This window comes from Trypanosoma theileri (genome assembly GCF_002087225.1).
Source record: "Trypanosoma theileri isolate Edinburgh chromosome Unknown TM35_Tth_3_V1, whole genome shotgun sequence".
NCBI lineage: Eukaryota > Euglenozoa > Kinetoplastea > Trypanosomatida > Trypanosomatidae > Trypanosoma > Trypanosoma theileri.
The window spans coordinates 870,379-897,085 of record NW_021639845.1 but is presented as its reverse complement, the minus strand read 5'-3'; the positions used below and the strand labels follow the sequence as shown (position 1 = coordinate 897,085).

Genomic DNA, 26,707 nt, shown 5'->3' with positions numbered 1-26,707 from the left:
ATTAGAGAATAGCACGATTTCGAGTACCACGTGAAGGTTTTGGAGATAGCGGCAATGATGAATTCTCTTCACCTCTTGTTATTGCTCCTACATGAGGTGTATGAAATCGCCGCGATGATGACCCTGGGGATACTCCTGAATTTGTATGAGTACCTCTATGATCAACATGTTCACTTTTCATATCACCATCATCTTCATTGGTATCACTGTTATGATTATCGTTATAAGAATCATCATCATTATCATTATTATTCTTACGCTTGACAAAAGAGCTACTTTGAAGTGTTCGCCTTCTAGTTTTAGCATAGCGACCTACTTTTTCGCGTAATCGGTTGCGCGCAAGCTCTTCTTCTAATGACGCCAGTCGAAATTCTAGTGCTGGTGTCGTGAAAGCAGCTGGTGTTGTCTGACGAGACCGACGCGGTGTTTGTCGCTTTTCCTGAGATGATAATAACCCATGTATTGATTTCCTTCCAATACCTTCTTTCCCTTCTGTTGGTAGGTGTAGAGTAGCAGAAGAGTTCTTTTCAGGTTGTGATGCCAACACAGTCATGAGTTCAGTAATCTCATCTTGTTGAGACTTTATCTGTTTCTGCAACAATCTTTCCTTTTCATTCCAGTTTTGTGCCTCACGATCCTTTTCCTTCTCAAGATTTTCTACATAATTGGTTATCTGTGCATCATACTGCGCAAAGGCTTCCTTTAATGATTCTACTTCTTTCGAATGTGACTCATGTAATTCGGATAGTTTTGTTGCCATTTCTTTCGTATAACTCTCTTCCTTTTGTTTAAGAAGATTCTCAAGATGTTTTACTTCTACTCGAAGTAACTCTACCTGCTTTTCCATCTGATTTCTAGATCCTTCAGCTAAACGTAGCTGTTCAGTGGTTTTAAGCATTTCCTGAAAGACACTTTCCTGCGATCGAAGAGCCGATTTTAGATCATCAATAAAGGCATTTTTTTCTTGTAATTCATCCTTTAATTTACTTATAGTTTGCTCTCGCATTTCCAGCTCTGTTGTAAGGCGTTGTTGTATACTTGTAGTAGTATCCCGTTGAGCACGAAGTTCCTTAAGTGAATCTTCCTGTAACCTTGTTCGCTCTGGTGATTGCAAGGACTGAGTCCAAGATGCAGGTGATTGCTGCTGTGATAATGGGCGAGTGATATCATTCTCATACAACACAGATGTATTATTGATGTATGGTGGTGTTACTTTCCTGTGATAACTACTATCACCACCACCACCACCACCACTTCCATTGATACTTCTATTGGTCTGCATGGATGCATTATTTTCACTAGGACTCCCCAAAGCGTGTAGAAATGACTCTCGGCGGAATGGTGAGATGTGGGTATCAGGTGATAGATCAAAGAGACCCACACGTCGCGTCTCTCTTGAGGAAGTTCCAACTCCCTCCAGCGGCTCTATTGGAATCACAGAGGTAGAGGGAGATGAGAGACGGTGATGCGTAGTGGTGTTATTGCTATTGCTGTTGCTATTATAGCTGTTGCTGCTGCTACCTACGCCAGGGGCAAAGGATGAAACAGCTGGAGATGAACTCGGCCTTGAAAACTCCGGGGGTTCCACAAATCGGACTCCTTTCGTCCCAGGACGGGGTACATCCAACGTAATATGCCTCTCGCGGAGGTTATCACCAACACCACCACTACTACTACTACTATGAACCATACGTACATGACTTGCCGCTCCTCGCACAGCATCTGTGAATCGAATCATGTTATCATGATTGGCAAAGTCAAGGATGAGCACCGGTTCATTACGTGCCCGCACTGTGCAGCGAAAACCACTACCAATTTCACGCTCTACAAACCTAAGTTCTATCATGTTCGCAAGCGTTATCGTCCGCGTAACACCACCAGCGGGAAGAGCGACAAGTAGTGCAGATGGTGTGACAAACACACTGCGCGGCAGGCTGGAACCATCAGCACCAATCTTTTCCACCTTGCCGTGATAGAGAACAGAGTCATGTGGTGTTGTTGTCATAATCATCGCATCCCCAATTCTAAATTGAAATCTATCTATCTATCAATATATATATATTTGGTAGGCACCTCCTTCCCCCTTCTTTTTATAATTCACATCATTAGGAGGTCACCATGACAGATGAGATTGAGAACGCAGTAAAGAATAAGGAAAGAAGATAACAGTTTCCAAAAACGCAGACACACACACACACAAAAAAAAAAAAAAAATGGATATTCCCATTAGTAGAGGTAAATACTTCAAATATTACTGTTACCTTCTACGAATTATACGTGCCAGTCCATTCCTTTTTTTCTCTTTCTCCCATCCATTCACCCTCTTTTTTTTTCCTTCTTGAAAATCTCTACATGTGCCATACAGGATGTTCCGTTTCAGAGAATAGTACCAAGGAAGGAAGAAAAAAAAAAATAATAATAAAAGTAATATCACCAAGAATGACGAACAAAAGAAAAAAAAAAGAATTCACTATTATATTTCTTGTTTCCCTCTTTCCTTTTTTTTTTTTTTTCGGATGGCCTAGATAAATGTGACGTCTCTCATTGTCCATACTTCTACGCGACCATCCAAACTACCAGTGGCAAAAACAGGATCATCAATCCCTGGTGCAGCAGCAATCGCAGAATTACCCGTAAGAAGACTAATAACGCTATTGATAGTATTCTTATGTCGTGTTTGTTCCTCATCTAGTAGTTCAATCTGACCAATACGTGCTTCATTCTGAAAACGTTCACGTGCAAGTTGCTGTGCCGTTTTTACTCCTTTTTTACGATCCATGGTCCACTTACCAGTCATACGCCACCCCACACCATTATCTACTGGAGTGAAAAGAACTGGATAGTAGTCGAAACCCCCACCAACAAGGTGATCATCCACTACAAACGTGAGAGCCTTTAGTGGGAGTATAGACAAATTGACTGTATACAAGGTTGAAGAACATGTATTCTCTTCAACACTGCCAGAAAAAGAAGAAAGATCAATAATATGCACTCTACTATCATGTGTGGCAACTGCAATTCTCTGACCAGATGGTGTCCAAGCCATAGCATGAACCCATGCCCCAAACTGTTTTTCCATATAGACATGACCAAAGGAGGATGATTTCTGCGTGTCTAATTTCTTCACAAAGGTAGAAACCAGCAATAATTTCCCATCAGTCCCACCAGAAGCTAATATTGTGTCGTCTGATGGGTGTGGGGCGAGTGCTGTTACTGTGCTAGTATGACCTTCCAGTAAACGACAAATCCACCATTCATCATTAGGATCAAAACGTCCTACGGCAATGTTAGCTGCAGCAGAACCAACATAAATCTTTCCTCCAGAGTAACTCCACGCACAGCATGTAAGTCCCCTCTTTACACCTGCATCAAGTAATACCATTTGCGGTTTCCATTTCCCCTTAGCATTCCGGCACCATACAAAGGCTGTACGATCTTGGGAACATGATAAAATACGGTCTGTTGCTCCATGCCAGGCAGTAGCAGATACAGACTGATCATGCTGCTCTAAAGTATCGTAAATTTCCCAAGTACTACAGTCCATTTTATTTTTGCATTTCGCAACATGTACCAAGTGATTATTCGGGGAAAAAGTGCACTCGGAGAAATCATTATTGAACGAAAGGCCAATAACAGCTGCCCCACAAATTGTATCTTTCAACTTCTCTGTAGTCATAATATATACTAATATGTTTTCACTCGTGAAATATCCAATGTACTCTCCCAAACCTCAACCTTTTTTTTTTTTTCTTTTCTTCTTCTTTTTTTTTTCTGTTATTACTCCTACTGACGCAACCCTTCTTTTTTCGTTTCCCACCTACCACCAACCGATAATTAGCTAATAGAAACGGTGAAAACAGCAACAAGAATAAAAAAAAAAAAATAAAGAAAGAAACATAAACCACCAAAGCAACCACATTTTTTTTTGTAGTAACAAAGGTAACAAGGGGATAGGAATATATATATATATATATATATATATGAAAATCAAAGTAAGAAAAAAAGAAAAAAAAACAATTTCCCTTTCTTACTTCTTCTCTTCTCCAACACCCCATAATACCTCTTCTCGTTTTACTTTTATTTTGTTTTATATTACTTGTACTGTAATTCATTAAATAAGCTAATGTATCACCATTCTATTAGTCTTGAGTTTTAATCACTGTGCCTCACAATCTTCTGTGCTAATTAGCACTGTCAACAAGAGAGGCAACTGAGACTTGTGGTGGTCGCCACTGCGGACTTGTGCGAGGGTTATGATACCACACCCGCTGCAGTCCATCTGTAAGACCACTAAGGCTTCTGCTGTCGGTATCTTTCGGATGCGGAAGTAATTCCCGTCTGAGATCTACTACATACTTGCCGCATTTATCAAAATCAGCTGAGACCAAAACGATATTACAATCTTGTTCAGCATACACTTTCCTTGCATTCACAATGTCCATACGTGCCAAGTTTAGCGCAAAGGCAGCAGATCTGGCAAATATATTCTTTACACCAATACCATAACGATCACAATCACGGCTTAATGCCAGTTCCTCTTTTAAAGAAACTAAATGAATAACATCACGATATTTTTGTAAAAATTGCATTAAAATACGCCGTCGTGTTTCCACTATAACTTCCTGCTCTGATCCTAACTCACGCCAATCTGAATCATTAAGTAATTGTTGTGGTCCTTTTTCAAAGGTAGTGTCAATTCGTCGTCCACCTCCACGTCGTAATGCTACAAGTGAAGAATGTGGAATCACTATCGCAGAGTAATAAGAAACAAAAGGAATAAACCACTCTTCAATGTTTGCCAAAACATCAGGTGCCAGAACAGCAATAGCAGAACCTTTAGGAATACGTGTGGGTGCCTGTGGACTCATTCCAGTAAAAGTATTCATACGTAATTGAGCTACACGTAAGAGTGGACGCATATAGGCATCAAGACGTGGATCCATTGTAGGATCTACACGAAGTCGTAAAAGTGCTGTCTCAACAGCTTCACCATAAATTGGGTAGTGTGTTAAAATATTTTCTTCTAATGTAACAGCAGTACCACTCGTACTAAGGGCTGTTCGTTTTTCTGTATGTTCATCAAGTGTTTCCTGAGGAGAGAGTTGTGTAATGATACTCCCACTCTCTAATAGATTCTTGAGTGTAAGTTCATGCCAATCAAACATACGAAGAACAGTAGAAACACCATTAGGATTAAGACTTGCTGTTTTGATCAAATATGCATACGTTTGTGGAGTGGGTGCAATCTTGTAGGATGTCTGCATAAGGCTCACCACCTCCTCCGCATCCCGCACCGTCTGAGCAGAGGAGAGCACGGCGTGGAAGGCACTGCGTGTAAGCGGGGCGCCGGCCTCCGCAAGTACTTCCAACGTCTGCCGCGCATCCGCCCCATAACCGGCAGTCGCATACGCCCGCAGTAAATTCGTATACACCGCCGGTGTAAAGTTATCAACTCCACACTGTTGCCGCGCCTCGTGGTAAAACGCAAATGCATGTGTTGGTTCCTTTGTAGTAGCACAACAGGCAATAAGTGCGGCGTATGTGTTGATGTTTGGTTGTAATCCAACATCTCGCAATCGACGGTAAAGGGCAAGGGCCACAGACATGCGTTTTGGGTTTTCAATAGCACGACTCACAGCCTCAATTACGGCAGTGTATAGTTCCACAGAAACCGATACAACAGCAGCAGCTTCACTTTCCACTAATAACTCTTGTAATTCTGTAAAATGAGCGGTATTATTACAACTAGAGGCAAGAGCAACTAGTGCTTTAGTAATATCTTTTTCTGCAAGAGGAAATACACCATTCTGAGCGTGTTGCATATACCTTTGAAAGAGAGAATATGCAATATCAAATTTTCGAGTAAGAACACAACTTTGAATGGCATAAATATGATCAATTGCTGAGACTGGTATGAGAGTATGTCGCGCTTCTTCTTCCACAGTTTCCACAACAGTATCTAAGGAAAATGTTAGTAATTGATGATCTTCATCTTCCTGCTTTTCATTCTCTTTCATTTTTTCAGCAACACGCTCAAGTAACTCACTAAGCTTAATAAGCTGATCAAGAGATTCAACAGCAAGAGTAAAATTACCTGTCAGACTACACAACTCCAAGACTGTACGCCACATATCAGTCATAACAACATCTGGTAGGTTCCATTCCAACATCAATCGAACATCTTCATCTTCTAAAGAGGAAATAGTATTAGAATCAGAAGTTAATAATGCAACAGGAGTATTCCATTGACGTAGTTGTTCGACAAAAGATTCTATTTCAAGTAATTGTTGCTGAAATTCACGTTCACTAAGGTTATCTCCCAACTCCGTCACCCCTTCTTTTACTTCTTGTACCATTTCTACTGCCTTTCGAAGAAGTAATCGAGCAGCAAGTGGGTCAGATAAAGACTTTGTGACTCGTTTAAAAATTTCTAACATATCACTATTTTGTTTATCATTGGTGCTCTGTATATTTTCAATTCTTTTATTCCGTAGATGTAGTCTTAATTGCATTGCTTCACGAAGCACATCTGTGAGAATTCGCAATGGCGGTGCCGCATATGGCATACTAAGAAGAGAAGTCAAACTATCAAAACGTCCATGATGCAGACGATACAAATACGCCTGCGGAGATGTCGGTCCTGATATGGGTGGAGAGTCCATGCTGTTAAAAGAACTATTTGTAGCACCACAGCTGTTTCTGTTATTATTATTATTATTATTATTATTATTATTATTATTATTATTATTATTTTCACTTTTTCTCCCTTGTATATTTTCCGAACTTCCACTCTTCTCTTCCCAATACGTACTTTTTATGGCTGATGATTGCATTGCAGCCGCAGCGGCTTGTCCTACCGCTTTTGATTGTCTATGATTGCCTGGGTGATGAGCACGGTAGTATAAACCACCGGTAGAACTGTGATACGATCGGGATGTCCATATGCATTTCACGAATACACTTCCTCCACTCTTACCAGATCGAATAAAAAACATATCCAATCTTTTATATTTCTTATCCTTAACTTCTTTTTTTTTTTTGCCTCCTTTTCTTCTTACACTATATTTGCTCTTCTTTTTAATGTACAAATAATGAAAAAGAACTAAGAGAGAAAAAAAGGGAAAGAGAAGAGTGTCTGACGCAAAAAGTACCAAAAACCAAACCAAACTAAACAAAAAAAAAGAAATATCAAGTACATTAATTTCCTGCTTTTTACTATACAGAAATTCTCTCGTTATTTTTTTTTTTGTATTTTGTTTTTAGCACTAAAACTCGTTTTTCTTTTGTTACTTTGTTTCTTGTTTTTCACTGGCCCATTTATAAATTTGCCTTTTTTTTTTTTTTTTACTTCTCTCTTTGGTTCCTTTCCCCCCTTTTGTTTTGTGGTTTTTTTTTTTTTTTCATTTCTTTCCTTCGCCCTATTCAGAGTAACCTCTGCAAGAGAGGAAGTACAGCCGAATTCCATTTGTCATCCCATGTTTCACGTCGGCTTTCCATTACGTGACGTCTTTTTATTTCCAAAGACTCTTCTTTATTGGAAGCGGTATTATAAGAGAGAAGATAATGCCAAATGATGTGTTCCAACTCCTCTGCGTTGCTAAAGAGCCAACCGTGTTGTTTATCGAGCAATTCACTGAGGGCATCGTAGCGGAGGGCGACCACTGGGAGACCAGATCCCAACATGTCCACCGCCTTCATCGGCAAGTCAAGTCCACTGGAGGAACGATGCATGCAGAGACCCACATCCGCCGCACCAAGCGCCATGGCATAGTGTTGATACGATTGAAAGTATACCGTTGTGATCATTACTAAAGGTGATAAATGAGCAGCAATAACGGCCTTTTCAAAACGTTCCCGTGAGATACCTTTACCAGTTACGAGAAGCCAAATAGACCGCACAGGATGTAATAGAGTCTTACCACCTTCTTCTTGAAGTTGTTTTTGTAAACGTTTATCAATTCGCACCAATGCGTCTATTACCATAGTGTAATCATCATCTGGTGTCCAGCTGGTAGATGCAATCATAAATAATCCTTTACGCCCAGTATTACCCAAAGAAGAATCTTCTTCCTTCACACTATCATTTAGAATAAATGCAGGTGGGGGAGATAACCCCATAACTTCTTTACGACTAGTAGAAGTTAATTGTAGCATGGGTGTCAATACTTCTTCCACAAATTGACTTCGTGAGCAAGGACCAAAAAAAGATGGAGCTGTATCATACAACACCACAACTTGATTTTTTTTAGATTTAAAATCTATTTCTTTACTTGCATTATTTTCTTCTCTTTGGCAAAGAGCTGTTCGCATAGCTTGGCTAACAGTCACATTACCATTTCCAATGCATAAATTACACTCAAAGAAGCGATAGATCCAAACCATTATAGAAGGTCTACCATCATTTTGCATAATTGTAAATCCAAAATTGTGCCAATCCACAATTAGAGCAGGACACATTACCAACCGTGAAGAAGTTTTTCTATTTTTATTCTCTTTTAATTCTTGTTGAAGTTTTAATCCTTCATGTATTTCACTGAATGCAGTTTTCTTCATCCATGAAGCAGGTATTATAAAGCAATAGTACAGTATTGTATTTACTATTAATACGCAAGGGCGAACAAGGTATTTTATAATAGGAACAAAAGGCACAGCTGGGGGTAATTGTACCAAAATAAGATCAGCTAAAAGTAGTTGACCATGTTTATTAACCACCATTAAGGAGGCACGGATAATCAACCAAGCAAAAACAACAGCACAGATAGACATACGATATAATGTTGACATCACCCAATAAAGACGTGGATGAGGAAAAAGAAAACGAAAAAAAGGAGGAGGAGTTATTGGTGGTATTAAGCAACTTGTATCAATGATGCAACTATATTCCTCTCTAGGAGGATCATGCTCTCTAAGATAAATAAAATCCGTATCCGTAGAACTAGAACGCATAGACTCTAGAGAATGAATAAGCGTATTTCCCATATCAAATCCCACCAAAACAACCTCATCAAACATCCCACTTTTTGCCAAACTAGCAGCGTGATACTGCATGCGGGGTGATCTAGCAAAGTCTCCACCCACGACAACAATAGCGCGGCGTAATACTGCCTTTGTGTACCTATGAAAGGAAGCAGGAACTGGCATCCCAGAATGCTCAATATCAAGAATGGTCCGTCGAGCAGTTTCTCGCCTCGCGCAACCAGCATCTGAGCGTAATAGAAGCGCCAATACTATTGAAAACCACATGGCCAGTGAACAGAAGACTGGAAAGAATATTGTCCATACCAGTTTGTCATAATCAAACATGGCTTCCAACATTAAACACTACTCCTTCCCTCTCTCTCTCTCTCTCTCTCTCTCTTTTTTTTTTTTTCACACACACACACACACACACAAACAGTTCACACTTTCACTACAACTAAAAATAATTTCTACTATCGCTATTAATAATGTATAAAATTAAATCCTAAGATTAAAAAAAAAGACAGGAAAAATCAACTATATTCCTACTACTACTATTGATAGTAATAATAATAACAATAATAATAATAAGAATAATGATAATAACAAAACAAATCAAAAAACAAATGAAACAAAAAAAAAAATCTACGTACACATATAAACATAACTCGAACTTGGTGACAAATAAAGTTAACACATTTTACTTGCAGAACCTAGCTATTTTACTCGTTTTTTATTTCGTTTCTTCTTCTTCTTTTTTTTTCTTTTTACCCTCCCCTGACACATTCCTGGTAAGAGACTATTCACTTCAAGTCCTTTTTCTTTTTTCTTGTTAGATCATGTGTCAGTTGTTATTAGATTTCTCTGTAACCACGACACGTTCCATCACAACGGGTGTCAGTGGTTTGTCATCCTCCCCTTTTGGTGTCTGCACGATTGCCTGTACCACCGACTTCCCTCCCACCACAAATCCAAAAACAGTGTGTTTACCATTCAACCACGGTGCAGTTTCTCCAACCGTAATAAAAAACTGCGATTCATTCGTATTGGGTCCACGATTCGCCATACAAAGCCAATAAACACTTGGATAGAGAAAATACTCCATTATGTTTAACCCTTCATCCTCAAAAGTCCCACCAAAAATACTCTTCCCACCAGTACCATCCCCCATTGGACATCCTCCCTGAATCATAAACCCTGGTACAACACGATGAAATGTTAAACCATCATAAAATCCTTGACGAACTAATCCAATAAAATTTTCAACAGTTTTTGGAGCAAAAGATGGCATAAGGTGTACCGTAATTTTTCCAAAGGAACTCACATAGAAAGAGGCATACATACTTGTATCTCCCCATTCTATATTACGTGATGTAGATGCCGTAATAATATGTTTTACTCGACGATCCTCTACATCTGTGTCTTCTTCCTCATAAATATCATTTTCTCTTGTAGATATGGACTCTTTCTTATCTTGTTCTCTATTATCTGTCTCTTCTGTTTCCCGTGGTGCCACAGCCTGAACAGAGGACTGTAACTGCTGCAGATCTCCACAATTAAAATCACGCTTCTGAGTTAATTCTGTTAAAATCTTTTCATGACGTATCTGTTCTAACTTTAACATATCTGCATCCATATCTGCAGTGGCTGTATCTATAATATCTCTTCCCAATGCGATGCCTTCAATAGAAGCCTCATAGTTTGTATACAAGAGAAGGGCATTTTCTCCAAGTGAGGTAGTGCAGAACATTGGATCATCAGCACCAACGCAAGAAGTACTTCCACCATTAGCAGCAGCAGCAGCAGCAACGGCAGCAAGATCCGCACTGCTTGGCACAACGAAAAGGCGTTTAACATCCTCCTGTGAAAGTGCCAAACCAACAGGAGATTGCGCTACAAGATTTTTCAATGCTTGACTTGCGGGAATGGCAAGTCGAAGTAATACCAATGGCGCAGCTAAACGCCAAGAGTTAGAAAATTTTCTTGTTGTTGTTGTTGTTGTTGTTGTTGTTGTTGTTGATAACACACCTTGCAGTGGAGTTTCACGAATGTTCTTCTCAACATCTCCAATTTGACGTGGTAATTGTTCCATGTGGAGCTCCATCTTTGTACTATTACTACTAGTTGTTGTAGTTGTTGTTGGTATGGAGGCTCTAAATACATATATGCGTCTGCCGCCGACCCGCTCTTCTGAGCAGGAAGTCACGCCGATCTCCGGCACAAACACCCACACACCCCCAACTCTACCGCTCTGTGGGACTTTCCCAACCGCCTCTTCCACCACAACATCAAACACCGCACCTCGCAGTGATAAGAGTGCTGCTGCTTTGGACTCTTCATCCCGCAACTGCGGCACACTCACCTCCTCCGTCTCACCACGGCAGAGAAAGCCTCCACTAGCAAAGTCAAACAAATGTGAACATACACACACACAAGCATTGTATAAAATACAACTTGTCACCACAAAATATTTTCCACTTGGAGAGAAACGAACACTGAGTGGTATCATTGTTTTGCATGATTTGACATTCGTAACGGATTCACGAAGTAAGGTGAAAAAACCTGTTTTTTGTCGACGCTCAAATGTAATCCATTTGCGTAACATCATTGGATCTGCTGCACCACGAGATGGGACACCAGGAACAACACTAAGAGAGATAATCATATTCCCTTCATCATCACATGATGTCATCATACGTGCGTAGTCAATAATACCCTTTTCATCTACCAAAACGACTAATCCACTTGGACGATGTTGTTGACAACATAAAACAATATTAGCGGTACTTAATGGACGAGATGGTAAAAGTGTTGCAACTGCATTATCACCTAAACTTCTCTTGCTGAAGCATGGGAATAAAATTACACCACTAGATCCATTTGGTTCCGATGTGAAAAAAACAATATATGGTTCATATTCATAATGCAATAAGAAGGGTTGTGGAGTAACAGTTTCTTTCCAGTATGATAATGCCTTCTTATTTCGAAGAGTGGCACTAAATTGAAAAGACAAACGTGACTCTACCGCCATTAAAGTAGGGTTCACTCGACGAATCTCCACAAATACTGTCACAACTCCAGCTATCATCTCCACACGTGGTGTAACTCGAACTACAAAAAGGGAAGAGGTAAGAGAATCCGCTAATACGTGGTGCTCTACCAACTTCTTCATTTCTCTTTCTTGATCTGTATCACTTTGTGGGAAAAGACCTTGACGTTCTCCCATGAAAAATACACCACGTGGAAGTTTACGCCAAGCACGTAGTGTTCCCATCGCATCTACTGTAACAATCAAAGCACCAAGTTCATCCTTCACGAGAGCCACATCATGTATAATAGAATCATGGCGGTAACTACGTTCGTATAGTGAAGGTGTTGGATATCCTTCACTATTGAGTAATTTCATAACACACATCTCCTCTTTCTTATCATCAGATTCTATCATATTCACATCTTCTGCTATTTCCTTATGTATATTGTCGTTATTATTACTATTGAGGGTTTCATGTTCTCCACTCGGGGAACGGGGCCGTTTCTCCCGTGTTATTTCTGCAGAACACATTCCTGCGACTGCGGTTTCATTCTGCGAATTATGTAATAAGGCCTCTGGAATAGAAGGTAGAAAGTCTTCATCATCATCATCATCACTACTACTATTATTATTATTATTATTATTTTCTTGATGATGATTATGAATCTTCTGATTGCTGTTCTCACAGTCTGACATCGTTTTGTCTATCTGTAAAACTCCTCACTTTGCTCTTTCCCTTTACCACATCCGTACATACATTAAGAAAAAAAAGGAAGAAAAGCAAAAAAAAAAAAAAAAAGAGAGAGGTACACAAAAGAAAACAAAAACGTAATAACAAAACAATTTAATTTTAAGAGAGAAATGTAGTATACACAAGTTTTGTCACTATCTGCAAGAGCACATTCAACTATTAACAAGAACATGGAAAAACAGAAAGGGGAGAGGAAAAAAGCAGACGAGTAAGGGAATAATGGTAGAAAAAGAAAAGAAAAAAAAGAAGCATCGATTTCAACAACAAAAACAACAGACGACTCATTCATATTGACAATACACACCAAAGCAGTCAAACAAAACAAAGTAACAACGGAAAAAAAGATGCAAAAAAAAAGAAAGAAAAAAGGTACTCAGCCGCAATATACGCGTTAATGAACCTTTCACATACACACACACAAAAAAAAAGATATAGAGATAAAAGTGATTATTCCTGCAATTTTCTAGATATCACTTTTTTTTTTTTTTTTGGCATTCCCCCTTTCTTTCTACGCTAATCATTCGTGTTTCTTAGTCACAAGAGAAACAGAGAGAAGAAATGCCGAAGAACAGTACATACAGACAAGATATTATTGTAATTTTTTTTTTTTTTGTTTGTTATATTTTACAGTAATATGTGTGGTCTTATTCTCCTGCAATGGGTTTATCTCTATTTTAGATAATCATTCCTCATAAACTTTTGTCTTTGATTTGTGAGTGTTTTTTCTTCTTTTTTTGTTTCTGTTTGTTTATTTCTCTTCTTTTTGTATTGCTTCTGAAATCCCCTCCCCACTTTGTAATGTATTCTCCAATTATTTTTTTCTTTTCTTATCATCACCACTTCTATTCTACACACCAACACAGACACACACACACATATATACAAGCGTATCACTTCTTTTATTTATTTTTTTTCTTTCTTTCTTTTTTCCCCCCTTAATCATCCTTTTCTCTGGAGATGTTTACAGTCACAAAAAGGAGCGACGGTGGCAACTGAATGATTAAACTATATTCACTGTAAGATTATATAACATGTATGTAATCCACCTTAGTGATAAACCATTTTTCGTTTTCATTTTTTTTCTTCTTTTTTCTTTCATGGAGTAAGATACTGAATTCACCCAGTGACAACCAGTCTCATTAACCTAAACCTCTCTTGAGATTTTCCCTTCCCTTCTCCCACCCTCATCTCTCGTTTTTTTTTTCTTTTTTTTTTTCTTTTTCGCTTTCCTTCTGTCTTAACCTCTTTCCCACAATCCCAGACCACATATAAAGAGATGCCTGCACAGAAAAAAACTGAGAATTTCCTCTTCTTCTTCTTCCCTCTGCTAATAAGTGTAGTGTAAGAACTTTCACAGGCACCTTATCAGAGGGTTGAAATGACAACAGGCTGTACGAACCACGTGGTGTAGTGAGCATATTTCCCTAATCGTAGTTTATGAATACCTGGAATCATCCATCGCAGCAGCCAAGAATCAAGTAAAGAGCGTGGAACCCAATTAGGTCGCTCACTCACTGTTTGGAGTTTTCGTATCGTCATTCCAGAGGCGAGACTAGCGATACTGTATGAAAATTCAACTTCTGGCAGATATGTGGAAACCCCTCTTCCTGAGGTAAGAATGGAATCAACACTACGTTGTCGTAGTTGTTGTTTTTTTCGGGCACGTTCTTCACGTTTTGCAGACTTTTTGGTAGATCCTCCACGAGTTGGAGACATTTCTCTTCCGTCTTTATGCTTTTTACTGTTATGCACTTCATGTGAAGTGAGTTCATCATCCATATTATCTACATCCGAGTCACTGGAGACGTAGTCATATTCCATTCCATCAGGCTCTTCAAAGACAAGGATGAAGTTGGCGATAAGAAGATGAGTACCTTCTGGTAACCCAGATCGTTCACGGTGAAAGGGCATACTACTGCTGGATTCATTAGCATTCATACCAGTTCCTAAATCGTAATCATTTGAACTGCTTTTGTTCTTTTTACTGTCACGATCCATGGTATCCTCAAATCGAGACTCTGCAGTATCGGATATAAAGTGTGTATGCCCCATCGTACTACTACCATCCATCTCCTTGTTGCTTCGCAGTGCGGCTTCGGCTAAATCATCATCCGTAAATCCACGACGGGCGAGTCGCGCCTCTGGCAATACACCAGGCCCCAGTGAATTCACACCCTTCCACGTCGTCTCATCAACAGTGCCAATTTCCCACATGAGATGATGTGGTTTGCGTGGATTGGGCTGATGAACACGACCAACACCACTCGTATGAACTGCCACCACATCACAATAGTGATTGGGTAACTTGACATTTACCCGCACGGCGTGTACAACATCATAGACGACTAGATCAAATACGAGTCTCTTTAGGCCTGGTGTATCATCTGGGTGAAGATAACAATTTCTTACCACCGCATTAGGCATCGTTCCTGCTTTAACTGTTCCTTCATAACATAATAGGACTTCATCTCCAATACATGCGGGAGTAAAACATAGATTTCCACTGCTTGCAAGTTCCCAACCATCAACCATGGGATTTAAGTTCGTCACAATAATGCTGGGAGAACCATCTCGTTTTTTACTCCCAATAGAATGTGTCAAGTTTCGATAGCTACCATTTTCTGTTGCATGCATGACACGATGACGAGATCGTACTTTAGTGTTGGGCACAACTATGTCTCCCTTCACGTTTGCTGTTAATTTCATAAGAAAACGGTAACTGCGCATCAAATACGTTTCACACTGAATCTCTCCATGCACTTCCGTTCCCTCATCCATCTCAATAGTGCGTTCACTCGGAAGTAAGTGCACCACCTCCGTGAGACTCAGTGTGATATCATTACGAAGAAAACTTCGCATACCACGATAGGCAACGTAGCCGATGGCCACAGCAACGGTGATCTTCACAAAATGCCGCACTTTCATCGACATTCCTCTTTCTTTTCATTACATATCAATTACCAACAAAATAAAAAAAAAGGTAGAAATAAAAAGAGTACACATTTATATATATATATATATATATATATATATATGAAGAAGAAAAACAAACAAACAAACAAGAAAAAAAAAAACAGTGTCAAGAGAAAAACATCAACAAAAAACAACACCAACGGTGGAAAAAAAAAAAAAAAAAAAAAAAAGAGGAAAGAACCGAAAGAAGAAATGGTTCCCCGTAAAAATAATTTCTTTTTTTTTTGTATTTCAAAGCGATGACGACAACAACGACAACAACAACAACCTCGAACTTGTATCCACCAAACTGGTGGGGAGAATGATGATGATGATGAAGAAGGTAGCAACCGATTCATAAACTCTTTTGAAGAGAAAAACGCCAACAAATCAAAAAAAAAAAAAAAAAAAAAAAAAAAAAAAGAAAACAAAAGTAGATATATTTTCTTTTTTTCTTTTATTGTTTAATTTTATTTCTAATTTCATTTCAGTGTCCCATACGTTCCATTTCCCAGGAATATCCTTTCCATCCACATATCAGGCAAGAACACATGATTTTTTTCTCACACATTCTACGTTCAAACACCTAAATAAATAATAATAGTAAAACCATAATATCAATTATAATAATTAATAAAAAAAAAAAAGAAACCGCACGCCTCACCTCACAACCTCGACATTAGACCAGAGTAGACCCTCTGTTCAGATGACGATGATGATGATGATGGCATGCCAAATGCTGTACGTAATTTCGACCAATATACTCTAGCCATTTTGACGATGCTTTCTTCATTCCAAGAAGCCCTTTCACGTGCAAAAGCACTACTCTCAACATTTGAAGGAGCTAGAAAAGCCTGTTGCTCCTTATCAAGCACAAGAAAAGGAAAACCAATACACTGCTCATTTGCTGTCCGCCATGCATAGGATAATATCTGAGCAAAGCGATGCCGCATAGGAGAACAGTTTGTTTGAATCAAGCAATCAATTACTTCTACAGCTGCTTGACTTGTACCAGCGGCTACACCACTCCACGCAGAATCAACGTGAAGAAACTTAATACCAAACGGTGATACCTTTTTCTTATTCATATTTTCAATTCCTGTATTCTCTTCATTAATACGAAACGTCATTGGTGCTGCTGTTTGTGTAGCATTGGCACCATGTAAAATTTGAGTTGCAATCTCTTGATATTTTTTCGGAATTCCATTTAACAAAGCTGTAGTATTTAGTGGTGACATTCGCATTGGTTCTACTGATAATGCACCTGTCAATAAAGAACCACGTTGTGTTAATTTTGAATCTATGTTCATCCCAATTTGTTTAGAGACGGAAGGTATAACCACAGCAAGAGGGAATAAAGGACTACTCAATGGATTGGTGCAAAAAATATATCCATACGCAGCCACACAAAGCTCAGCTACAGAAATTGTACACTTGGAGCGTTTCTTATAGTAATGAATCGCAAAATTTTCAAAACGAATAATGGATGACATCACTGTTCTTGATATATCATCCCTAGATCGCAGTAAATCAAATGAGGTACGTTTCATTTCTAATTGAGAACCTCTTCCTGTACGTCGTGGGGATAACTTCAATCCTTTTGATTTTTCATTAAGTTTCTGTTGCCACAGCACTTCTCTCATATACTGAAGGAGTGGAATTCGGAGATCTGTTAGAATGTGTTGCATGTACTCCATCCATGTACTTCTCTCTATTGCATGATCTGCATAAGAGGAGGAAGAGGAGGTGTTCGTCTGAGAAAGAGGTAGTACACCAAGCCAGTGATCACTATGAGGTAAATACAATTTTACACAAAGGAAAAACGCTGCCAAGGGTTCCGTAACAATGGTCCCATACTTTAACGATTTAACAAGAAATAAATTTTCTTCGCCAAGTGAGGACTTTACAGGAAGTGGTTCAAAAACAACTTCACAAGGTATACAATGTGCTCTGCAGAGCCAAATAAAGGCAATCACCACAGGATCTTCAAAGCATCCACGTACATGGAATCCATCATTACATACTTTAAGTTCACGAATACGATGATCACTATCTACTATACCACCTTCGGCCACAGGACTAGTACTACTTGTAGAAGTAGTATTAGTATGATTAATAATAGCTGTAGCCTTTGCTCGAGCCGTATTAAGAGCAGATTCCATAAGAGGAAGCATAGCAGGAACACTATGAAGTTTCAATAAATAAAAAAATTCTGTACAAAATGTTTCAGCTGCCACTTGCGGAGTCATCGTTCCTCGCAATGCCTTCCATGCTGCGAAATAGAAACGTGCACTGAACTGATACCAATGGGTTGGTGGTAGTGGTAAGGAAAATCCAGTAACAGAAGAGATTCTTTTTGAAGTTGATTTCTCTGTTTCGCTATTTTTTCGATTTTCCTGTTTTTCTTTCACTTCATAGTCATCAGGTGCATCACCGAAGAGTGCTTGACTGCGCAGTGCCCACAGTTGTGCCTTTTCTCTCGTTGACAAGCGGGGCTCCATGTATCGCCTGTACGTTACATTTTCCATCACCTTCGCAATCTCAATCACGAGAGCGGCAAGATACTCACGGGGATTATCGCAGCTGGACATTGTCGTTTCAGGTGATCTCAGCTACACAATGAAAAAAAAAAGAGAGAGAGAGAGAGAGAGAGAGAGAAAAAAAAAGTAGAAAAACATAATAATACCACAAACCCACAGAGAGAGAGAGAGAGAGACAAAGAGAGAATAAAAAAAATAAAATAAAAAGGTATTCCCACACCTCTTCTTGACGGCATTGAAAGTATAGAAACAATAATAATAATAATAATAATAATAATAATAATAATAATAATAAAAACAATACGATATAGAAAAAAAGGAAATAGACGTAAATATAAATAAAGACAGAGAGATAAAAGTTAGTATAGAAAGGAATAAAATTAAAGTTACAACAAGTATTCTTCATTCATTGACTCATCATTCTACACCCTACGAGGTGTTCTCATTTTTCAAGTTTATACAGGGTACCTTAAAGAACAATTCTTCATTATTCCCACTCAGTTTCTCCTTTTCAAAAACTTCACTTTCGTACGTTAATCCAGAGGCTATCAACCCCATTGCTGCAGTTTCTCTTTTCGTGGTAAGAACTCCGTGTGGAGGTTGCCAGAAGAGCTGCAATAACTCTAATGAAACTAAACTTTTATTAAAATACAATGAAAAATACTCCTGCATTTTGTGGATATTATAATTTGCATCAGCAGCTGTTTCCATCACATCCTCTCGTATAGATTCTTCCAACTGTGGCCACACACAGGCAAAGTACATTGCCGGCATCTTAACTCCAAGCTGATTGAGAGACTCTTTTAACACAATCATTAACACATCCTTTACTCTTTCCGTTGAACTCTGCAGAAGAGATGAGGTGTGATGTACCACCAGCGCAGGTGCTAATGTCTGCGACCAGAGATTCTCCACCCATTCGGGTCCAACAATCACCATACGCTGCGTTGGTGTTGTTCTTGTTATTGTTGTTGTGTTAGTGTTATCATGAGAATCCTCCTTTACATGTGGGGTTAAAGAAGTAGAAGTGTGTGGAAGAAACAACAACACCCCACGAAGACGACATTCTTCAAAAATAGATTCCAAAAATATATCTCTCAGACGGAGATATAATTCCTCTTCTTCTTCTTCATTTTCGTCTTGTTCATCCACAGTTGTTTCATCTGGATCATCAGGAAGAACAAACCCTAAATGATACAACACAGCATCATCTAACGATTGTTCATCAAAAGAACATGAAATAAATTGACGTAATCGCTGAAGTGCAGTAAAAAGTACAAGAAGACCCTCTGAACCACGTTTCCACCATACACTTGACATTTCTGGAGGTATTATTAACATATTACGATTATCTTGATCTTGTTTTCCATGCTGAGATTGTATTGTTTCCCAAAACTCTTCAAGAGTACCATTCGTCCTGTAAATATTACTCCATAAAGTTTGCGGATCATCACTTTCTTGATTGACACCATTTATTTCGTTTTGTACTCCAAGTTCTTTGAAAAACATCTGCGGTAACCACCGTGCTACTATATGCATTGGATTTAATGGTGCAGTATAATGAAGAAACCATAATGTACGCCACAGTAAAGACTCAAAAGTTGTAGATACTCCAGGATGTTCACTGATCACCGTACCATTCAGTGTACTTGTAAAATATGAATCTACCAGAAATAAATGCGGTTTGTCTTTTCCTGTTTTTTCTCTCAGTTTTATGCATTCTTCTTCAAACCACTGTCGAAGTTGAAATAATCTTTCTTGAGCCATGGAGACATTATCAAATGCAATATCAGCATGAGTCCCAATAAGCACTACTGGTAAAGGGAGTGATTCTTGCCCAAAGTTCATATCCTTCACATCACTATTAGATGATTGTAAGATATTTATAATATGAGGACTTGATTGTATTACAGCTGACTGTAATGCCAACATATATTTCCTAATGGTACATTGTATAGTTTCCCAATTATCTTGTAGATGATATACAATGTAGTATACAGTTCCCCTAATAGGTAGTTTCACATTTCCTGTAGAGGCTGCTATTAGTAAAGGTGTTGGCGTTTCAATAATATTTACACCAACACTACAGGGATTCATATTTTTTTTAGAATCCAAAGATATCCATTTTTGTATATTAGATAAGGTAATATTTCTATATCCTCCCAAAGGTAACAATTCTTTCTGAATTGGTATCTTCACAATGAAAGAAGTTCGTTCCATTGTCATTGTATGGGGTGTCACTATAGGTGGAGACGTACAAGAAGAATTATTAACCACAAGAGAGTGTACCAGAGTAGATTTTCCACATCCTACTTCACCAACTAGATATATATTATATGCTAATAGTTTTCTATAATCATCCAGAACTTCTGGTTTACTCCAATGTTTACGTTCTTCTGTAATATCAGAGAAACTGAGAGCAGGCAGAGAATCCCCACTCTTATAATGATATTTTTCAGCCTCTACGCTACGTCCTGTGGATAGTAATAGTCGGTATCCACGTTGTTGTTTTCCCTCCGTATTGATATCATCACGACGTAAACGGTGAGATCTACCAATAAAAGTCAAACCTTTTAGAAATTCCTTATAATCATTATACTCTGCAAGTACTCTTAATTTCTCTGCATTCTTTTCTCCCAAAACTAGAGTATGCATTCTTTCTTTCTCCACTACACCCTTTTCCTGTACATCAGGATAGGAGACTAAATTATCCTTTACAATATACTTTTCTTCTTGTTGTTGAAAAGGAGTATTCTCTTCATATTCCGAGGTATACGCTGAAGTGGTCGTTGACGATACTTCCTCCAATGCACGATGACGTGATGTTTCACTTTTCACTGTCAGAGATTCCTCTGGACCACAACAGTCCATATCACCATCCTTCTCTTGAATAGGTAATTCCAATGAGGCAATAGAAGTTTGCGTTACCGCGTCAATTTTTTTTAATGAAGAGTTCTGAAAAACCGTTTCTTTATTCTGCTGTTGCAAATGAAAAATAGATTTAGTGAACCAGTGTATTTTTTCATATATGTATTCCAACACAAGTGGAAAATCCGTATAATTACTTAGACGTTGCTGGATAAATTCTTGAAATAATTGATTTTCTTGACTCAATGTTGGAAATTTATTCTCTTGTGATGTCAAATTATCTATATCGTGTTGTGTAGAAACATATTCATTTAAAGATGTCATCAGTTGATTATTGTAACATCGCATATGATGTAAACTTGAGAATAATAACAATTGCAATGAGTCAGCGGCATTAATCATTATTAAAAGTCGTTTAATATTCTCAACCTCACTTAAACGTCTAAACGAATTATGTCCCGGTGTTAACATCAACTCACATCCCAGACTCGGAAATAATGAAGATGATGTTAATTTAAAAGAATAAGGAGAAAACGATGAGGAAGATTCTCTATTTTTTACTGATAAAATAACAATAGGAAGATGTACGTCATTATGTTGTTGTTGTTGAGATCTTTTTATTATTTGGGTCAATTCATTTTCTTTGAAGGTGCTACAACTCTTATTTTCTTCTTCTTCTTCTTCTTCTTGTTGTTGTTGTCGTTGTTCCTGCTCTTGGTAAGAGTTTCTTCCTTGAGTTGAGAGAGTATCGCACTGAATTTCCCAATCTTTGTAGAAAACTCTATGAAGAAGAGTATAATACTTCTCTTCAAGCTTCTGACACCACAATAAAGCCTCATTTTCCACGCCAAATAATTTAAGTGTCATATTAACAGCTGAAAACTGACGTCTTGAGAGATTACTATTACGTGGTCTAGAGGAGAGAATACGACGTACTCGATCTTGTAATCCATTCTGTCTTGTTTGCTCTTCTTTGCGATGAACCCGTTCAAGAGTTTCAAGAAATATACTCTTCGATATCATTACGTCACCTCCCTTATTATTATTATTATTTGACCTTTCCCAATCCTTTATCAATTGAGGGAAATGTTCAGTATCTATTAAGAGTGTCAAAAGATTGTATTTAATCTGATTTAGTGTATTGTGAGAAGAATATTTAGAATCCTTTACAGTATTTTGGTAATCTTCATTATGATTGCTAACGTTTTTATTAGTGTTTTCATATACTTTGGATGTGCCTAATGAGCACCAAAAAGAGAGATGTCGAACAATTTCTATACAGGTACTTTCATAATAGTTTGCATTTTTATCTACTCCCTCTCTTACAATAACACCATCATGAGTTTCCAATATAGCATAAACTACTCGTGGAGGATTTGCTCCAAGATAATTCAATTTATCCTCTTTATTCCATACATTACAATGTATAAGAATAAAATGAAGAACTTCTTCAGGAAGTAAATCCGTTAGATATAAGTTTAACTGTTTAAGGATACTATATTTATTCTCTTCTTTTTCATAAGAGTCATTCATGGATATATGGGCTATATTTGTAAATAAAGTACGTACTGCAATAAGTGAATTAGATGTATTTACTGAGAGTATATCATATCGAGCATTTACACTAGTTATAACAATTTCATATTTCTTTTCTGATGTCGAAGTAGAAAAGGTAATACTTACCAGAGAAAATGAAAATGTTAAGGATTCTTTCCTATTTTCTGTTAAATATTCTCTTATAAATCTTAATAATGAATCCATATCTGTAAATTCATCATTCTTTTGATATGAATTTCTCCAAAATGGTGAATGTACTGTATTCGTTGATGACTCTTCGCCTCCTTCTGTCCATCTTATTACAGAAACTGACAGATGTGAAACAATATCAAAGAGTCGCATCACTAGGTACTGCAGCATTGATTCTTCTGATCCTCTAAGACTATTAAAGAGATTAGGATTACTTCCTCCTACTTCTTTTTCTTCTTTTTTTTCTCTTTCATCTTTTTCTTCCTCATGGAGATTATTATTAGGTGCAGCACAACAGAGTAACCAAAAAGAACCACTACGCCATAACTCATCCCAAGCATCTTCTTTTAATTTACTGGCGGTAGTATCACTATCAACACATCCAGAATGTAGTAAAAGACGCAAACCACTCCCATGCATCTGTACACAGTTTGGTAATATAATATATGGGGAATTATTACACCTAATGACTCTTTCAATTTCTTCATCAAGTTCATCATTATTATCTTCATTTTTATTCTCTTCGTCACTAGTAATAGTTTTGATTACAGAATCTTTGGAGGATGTAAACTGTCGATGAGTAGATGGCCATGAATGTAAACCAATATAAACGTTAACGCTAGAATTTGTCTCCAGACCCATTTATTCTTTGTTTTTTTTTTTGTTTTGTTTTTTTAAACCTCTTTTTTCCTTGTACCTTCTTTAATTACAAAAAAAAAGAGACGAGAGAGGTAACATTAAGAAGAGAAACCAAATAAAATATCAATGAGAGATTATCGAAATAACATTACAAATTCCAATCATACTGAATAAATATAATCAAAAAAAAAAAAAAAAAAAAAAATACAACAACACTCACAATCCAATAATAATAATAAACAATAAAGAGACGAAAAACTGGAGAAGTTGGGTATCGATCCCAATACCTCCCGCATGCTAAGCGGGCGCTCTACCATCTGAGCTACATCCCCACGGGGCGATGGGAAAGGGAGGGGAAGAGAAAATGCCAAAGAAAAGAAAAAAAAGAAGAAGAAATTTGCAAAAAATTCAAAAATAGAAAAAAGAAAAGAATAAGAAAAAAAAAAAAACCGAAAGTGAGTAAGTAAAATAGAAAGAAAGAGAGAACCAACAACCACCCCCCCTGTTGGTGGTTGGAATCTCAACAACGCTAACTAGTACCGGTACCAGTACTACAGAGAAATAATATATATATATATTCTTAATCTTTATATATATTTTTTTTTTGTTATCTTTTCTTCTCTTTTCTTTTTTTTTCTTTTCCCCTTTCTCTGGTTTGATAATATTGGAGAATTCGTACCCCACCTGTAAATTTAAAATTTAACTCTTAAGATATACGGAATTCTCCCTTCCTTACTAACGTCTTTTTAAACGGCGTCCTTTACTTAATGTACATAGCAATAAAAGAAACAAAGCCACAATAGGTGTACAAAGGACAAGCTTTAAAAATAGTTCCATTTCTTGGTCCAAATCAGTATCAGTAATAGTTTCCTTCTGAATAATCTTTGTGATACTTTCATCGTTACCACCATCACTACCGTCAACAACAACAACACCGCTACCATCAACAACACCAACATTATGGACAGAAGCAGAAATAGAACTAATATTATTCCTTAATGGTTCTGTGTCATTAACAATTCTTGTACCATTTATTAACCATGTTCTTTTATCTGTTGCTGAAGTAAGATCTACTGTTTCTTCTGGACCTCTAATACCTCCCGTTCCTCTATTTAATTTAGGCAATATTTCGATGAAAAACCTGGTTTGTGGTGGGGAATTTGCATTAGCAGGAGGAAGATTTGGTTTTCTATAATAGGGAATATTTAATTGTAGATCAGGTGGTTTTTGGAGAACTTCATTGGCCCATAACTTATCCGGAGGAGGTGGTTGACAACCTTGCGCACTCAAATCATGTTTTAACTCCCCTTTGTATTTACGAAGTATATCTACTACATTTGGTTGAAAATACATAATACGTGAAGGTACACGACCGAAACCTGTTAATTCTGCGCGATCCTCAAATATTTCTACTACAGCATAGGCATTAGATAAAGTTTCAATTTGACCAGCTAAAGTAACACAATGCACACGATGTGGTCCTTGTATCACATAATCTCCCTTATGATTATGACCAGAAAAAACTAATGGCATTTGATCATATTGTAATAAAAGTGGACCTAAACGGTTCGTTTTAAATCCTATAGGGATATGAGCAAAAAGAATTGTTACACGTCCATCAGATTTAGCTTTATCTAATTCCTCTTTTAGCCATTTTGTTTGTTCTTCCTTTGTCGTTATATTTGTATTTTCTGGATCATTCGTCATGGAATCCATAAAAATAAAACGAAATGGTGGATGATCAATCGTATAATACCAACGATGAAGTCCTAATTTATTCATTACCCACTTTTCCTGTGTTTTATTTATTTTACCAAAACGATCATTATGACCACGAAGATCGTGATTACCTAAAATACTATAATGTGGTACTTTTGTACGATGAAAACTATCTAGTATAGGTTTTAAATTCCACATCATATCATTATTAACGAGATCCCCAAGATTCACCACTACATTCATGTCTGGAATACTATTAAATAGTCCCACAGCCTCATCCATCTTATCCTTCGCAACATCGTAGCGTCGCAGTTTAGTTGTAGTCGTCCGCTTTCTCTGTTCAATCAACCAGTGGTGCATACTCTCCCATGGGGCCTTTTCACCGGCGGGAAATGTGTCGTAGTGATTATCAGCGACCAGTCCAATCGTGAGAAGCCGTCGTGAATCTGCGGCCGCCACCTCCAGTAGTAATGAGCACAACACAACGCGAAGAATAAGAATAAGAATAGTGTAAAGCACAGGTGTCATTCACACGAGGGATGAGAAATGGAGAATAGAGAAAAGACAACGTTTGGCTATTTTTGTTACCTTGTGTGTATGCAGAGCCAGCAGATTCTGTTCTTGCCGCCCCACAGAGAAGTGAGTGTTATATCGTGCAGCTTGCCCGACTCACTAGAAGAAAAGAAAAAAAAAAAAAAAAGAAAGAAAACAGGCAAATAACAAGAAAGTAACAATTATAATAATAGTATACATAAAGAGAGAAACACACAACTTAGTGACAGAAGAAAAAAAAAAAAAGTCAAATCAAACAAAATCATTTGCATGGTATTATACTTTGATACGTCACTTGGTAAAAAAAAAAAAAAAAAAAATTATACTCAATACTATCAGGCAGGCGTTTTTTTTTTTTTTTTTTTTCTTCTCTTCAACACAAGTTCTTTTGGCTGAAGGTTGCGCCGAATCCGAAAAAGATAAAAAAAAAAAAAAAGAAAAATGAGAAAAGGCGATGATAACGAAAAGAAAAAGAAAAAAAAAAGAGTCGGGGTTATTATCCTATATTCCGCCACGAAATAAAATACATTGGTGTGTACAAGTTGTGTCTTTACAACTTTTTAAACCACACAGACAAAAACAGAATTCCTCGACTGATTGTTCCTTTTCCTTTTTCCTTTTTTAATATATCATTTATTACTAGTTGAATTCCTTTTGTATAATCGCAAACCCAGAGACATCTACACACACCAACCTAACTGAGAAAAAAGGGACTGTGCCGGTGTAGTAGTAACATATCTCTCCAGAGAAAAAAAAAGATTTTTTTTTTTTTTTTTTTTTTTTTTCTGAGGATAAATGTTGCAATGAATAGCAACACATTTCAAATTTAATATCTCAAATCAAGGACAGAGAAGCCAGTAATTCATTCACTCCGGTCCCCCTACTTGGAGGGTGACGACTTGTTTCCACACAGAGCGAAGGGGAAATAACAATTAAAAAAAAAAAAAAAAA

At 37.6% G+C, this 26,707-nt stretch overlaps 9 protein-coding genes across 9 annotated transcripts; all 9 read right to left on the bottom strand.

Moving 5' to 3' along the window:
• Nucleotide 1: 1 nt before the first annotated feature.
• On the bottom strand, nucleotides 2-2,005 carry TM35_000034390 (uncharacterized protein; the record flags this gene model as incomplete). The annotated part of the gene is made up of 1 exon (XM_029022206.1): nucleotides 2-2,005. One exon carries the CDS (start codon nucleotides 2,003-2,005, stop codon nucleotides 2-4), a length of 2,004 nt encoding a protein of 667 aa, XP_028886752.1.
• Nucleotides 2,006-2,521: 516 nt separating this feature from the next.
• TM35_000034380 (putative ARP2/3 complex subunit) lies at nucleotides 2,522-3,676 on the bottom strand (the record flags this gene model as incomplete). The annotated part of the gene is made up of 1 exon (XM_029022205.1): nucleotides 2,522-3,676. One exon carries the CDS (start codon nucleotides 3,674-3,676, stop codon nucleotides 2,522-2,524), a length of 1,155 nt encoding a protein of 384 aa, XP_028886751.1.
• Nucleotides 3,677-4,181: 505 nt separating this feature from the next.
• Nucleotides 4,182-6,995, bottom strand: TM35_000034370 (uncharacterized protein; the record flags this gene model as incomplete). Its single annotated transcript, XM_029022204.1, has 1 exon — nucleotides 4,182-6,995. The coding sequence occupies one exon, from the start codon at nucleotides 6,993-6,995 to the stop codon at nucleotides 4,182-4,184; it is 2,814 nt and encodes a 937-aa protein (XP_028886750.1).
• A 427-nt stretch (nucleotides 6,996-7,422) lies between these two features.
• On the bottom strand, nucleotides 7,423-9,315 carry TM35_000034360 (glycosyltransferase; the record flags this gene model as incomplete). The annotated part of the gene is made up of 1 exon (XM_029022203.1): nucleotides 7,423-9,315. The coding sequence occupies one exon, from the start codon at nucleotides 9,313-9,315 to the stop codon at nucleotides 7,423-7,425; it is 1,893 nt and encodes a 630-aa protein (XP_028886749.1).
• A 487-nt stretch (nucleotides 9,316-9,802) lies between these two features.
• On the bottom strand, nucleotides 9,803-12,685 carry TM35_000034350 (putative cyclophilin type peptidyl-prolyl cis-trans isomerase; the record flags this gene model as incomplete). Its single annotated transcript, XM_029022202.1, has 1 exon — nucleotides 9,803-12,685. The coding sequence occupies one exon, from the start codon at nucleotides 12,683-12,685 to the stop codon at nucleotides 9,803-9,805; it is 2,883 nt and encodes a 960-aa protein (XP_028886748.1).
• A 1,420-nt stretch (nucleotides 12,686-14,105) lies between these two features.
• TM35_000034340 (uncharacterized protein) lies at nucleotides 14,106-15,665 on the bottom strand (the record flags this gene model as incomplete). Its single annotated transcript, XM_029022201.1, has 1 exon — nucleotides 14,106-15,665. The coding sequence occupies one exon, from the start codon at nucleotides 15,663-15,665 to the stop codon at nucleotides 14,106-14,108; it is 1,560 nt and encodes a 519-aa protein (XP_028886747.1).
• A 692-nt stretch (nucleotides 15,666-16,357) lies between these two features.
• TM35_000034330 (uncharacterized protein) lies at nucleotides 16,358-18,283 on the bottom strand (the record flags this gene model as incomplete). The annotated part of the gene is made up of 1 exon (XM_029022200.1): nucleotides 16,358-18,283. One exon carries the CDS (start codon nucleotides 18,281-18,283, stop codon nucleotides 16,358-16,360), a length of 1,926 nt encoding a protein of 641 aa, XP_028886746.1.
• Nucleotides 18,284-18,661: 378 nt separating this feature from the next.
• On the bottom strand, nucleotides 18,662-23,488 carry TM35_000034320 (uncharacterized protein; the record flags this gene model as incomplete). The annotated part of the gene is made up of 1 exon (XM_029022199.1): nucleotides 18,662-23,488. One exon carries the CDS (start codon nucleotides 23,486-23,488, stop codon nucleotides 18,662-18,664), a length of 4,827 nt encoding a protein of 1,608 aa, XP_028886745.1.
• A 732-nt stretch (nucleotides 23,489-24,220) lies between these two features.
• Nucleotides 24,221-25,732, bottom strand: TM35_000034310 (serine/threonine protein phosphatase; the record flags this gene model as incomplete). Its single annotated transcript, XM_029022198.1, has 1 exon — nucleotides 24,221-25,732. One exon carries the CDS (start codon nucleotides 25,730-25,732, stop codon nucleotides 24,221-24,223), a length of 1,512 nt encoding a protein of 503 aa, XP_028886744.1.
• Nucleotides 25,733-26,707: the final 975 nt, after the last annotated feature.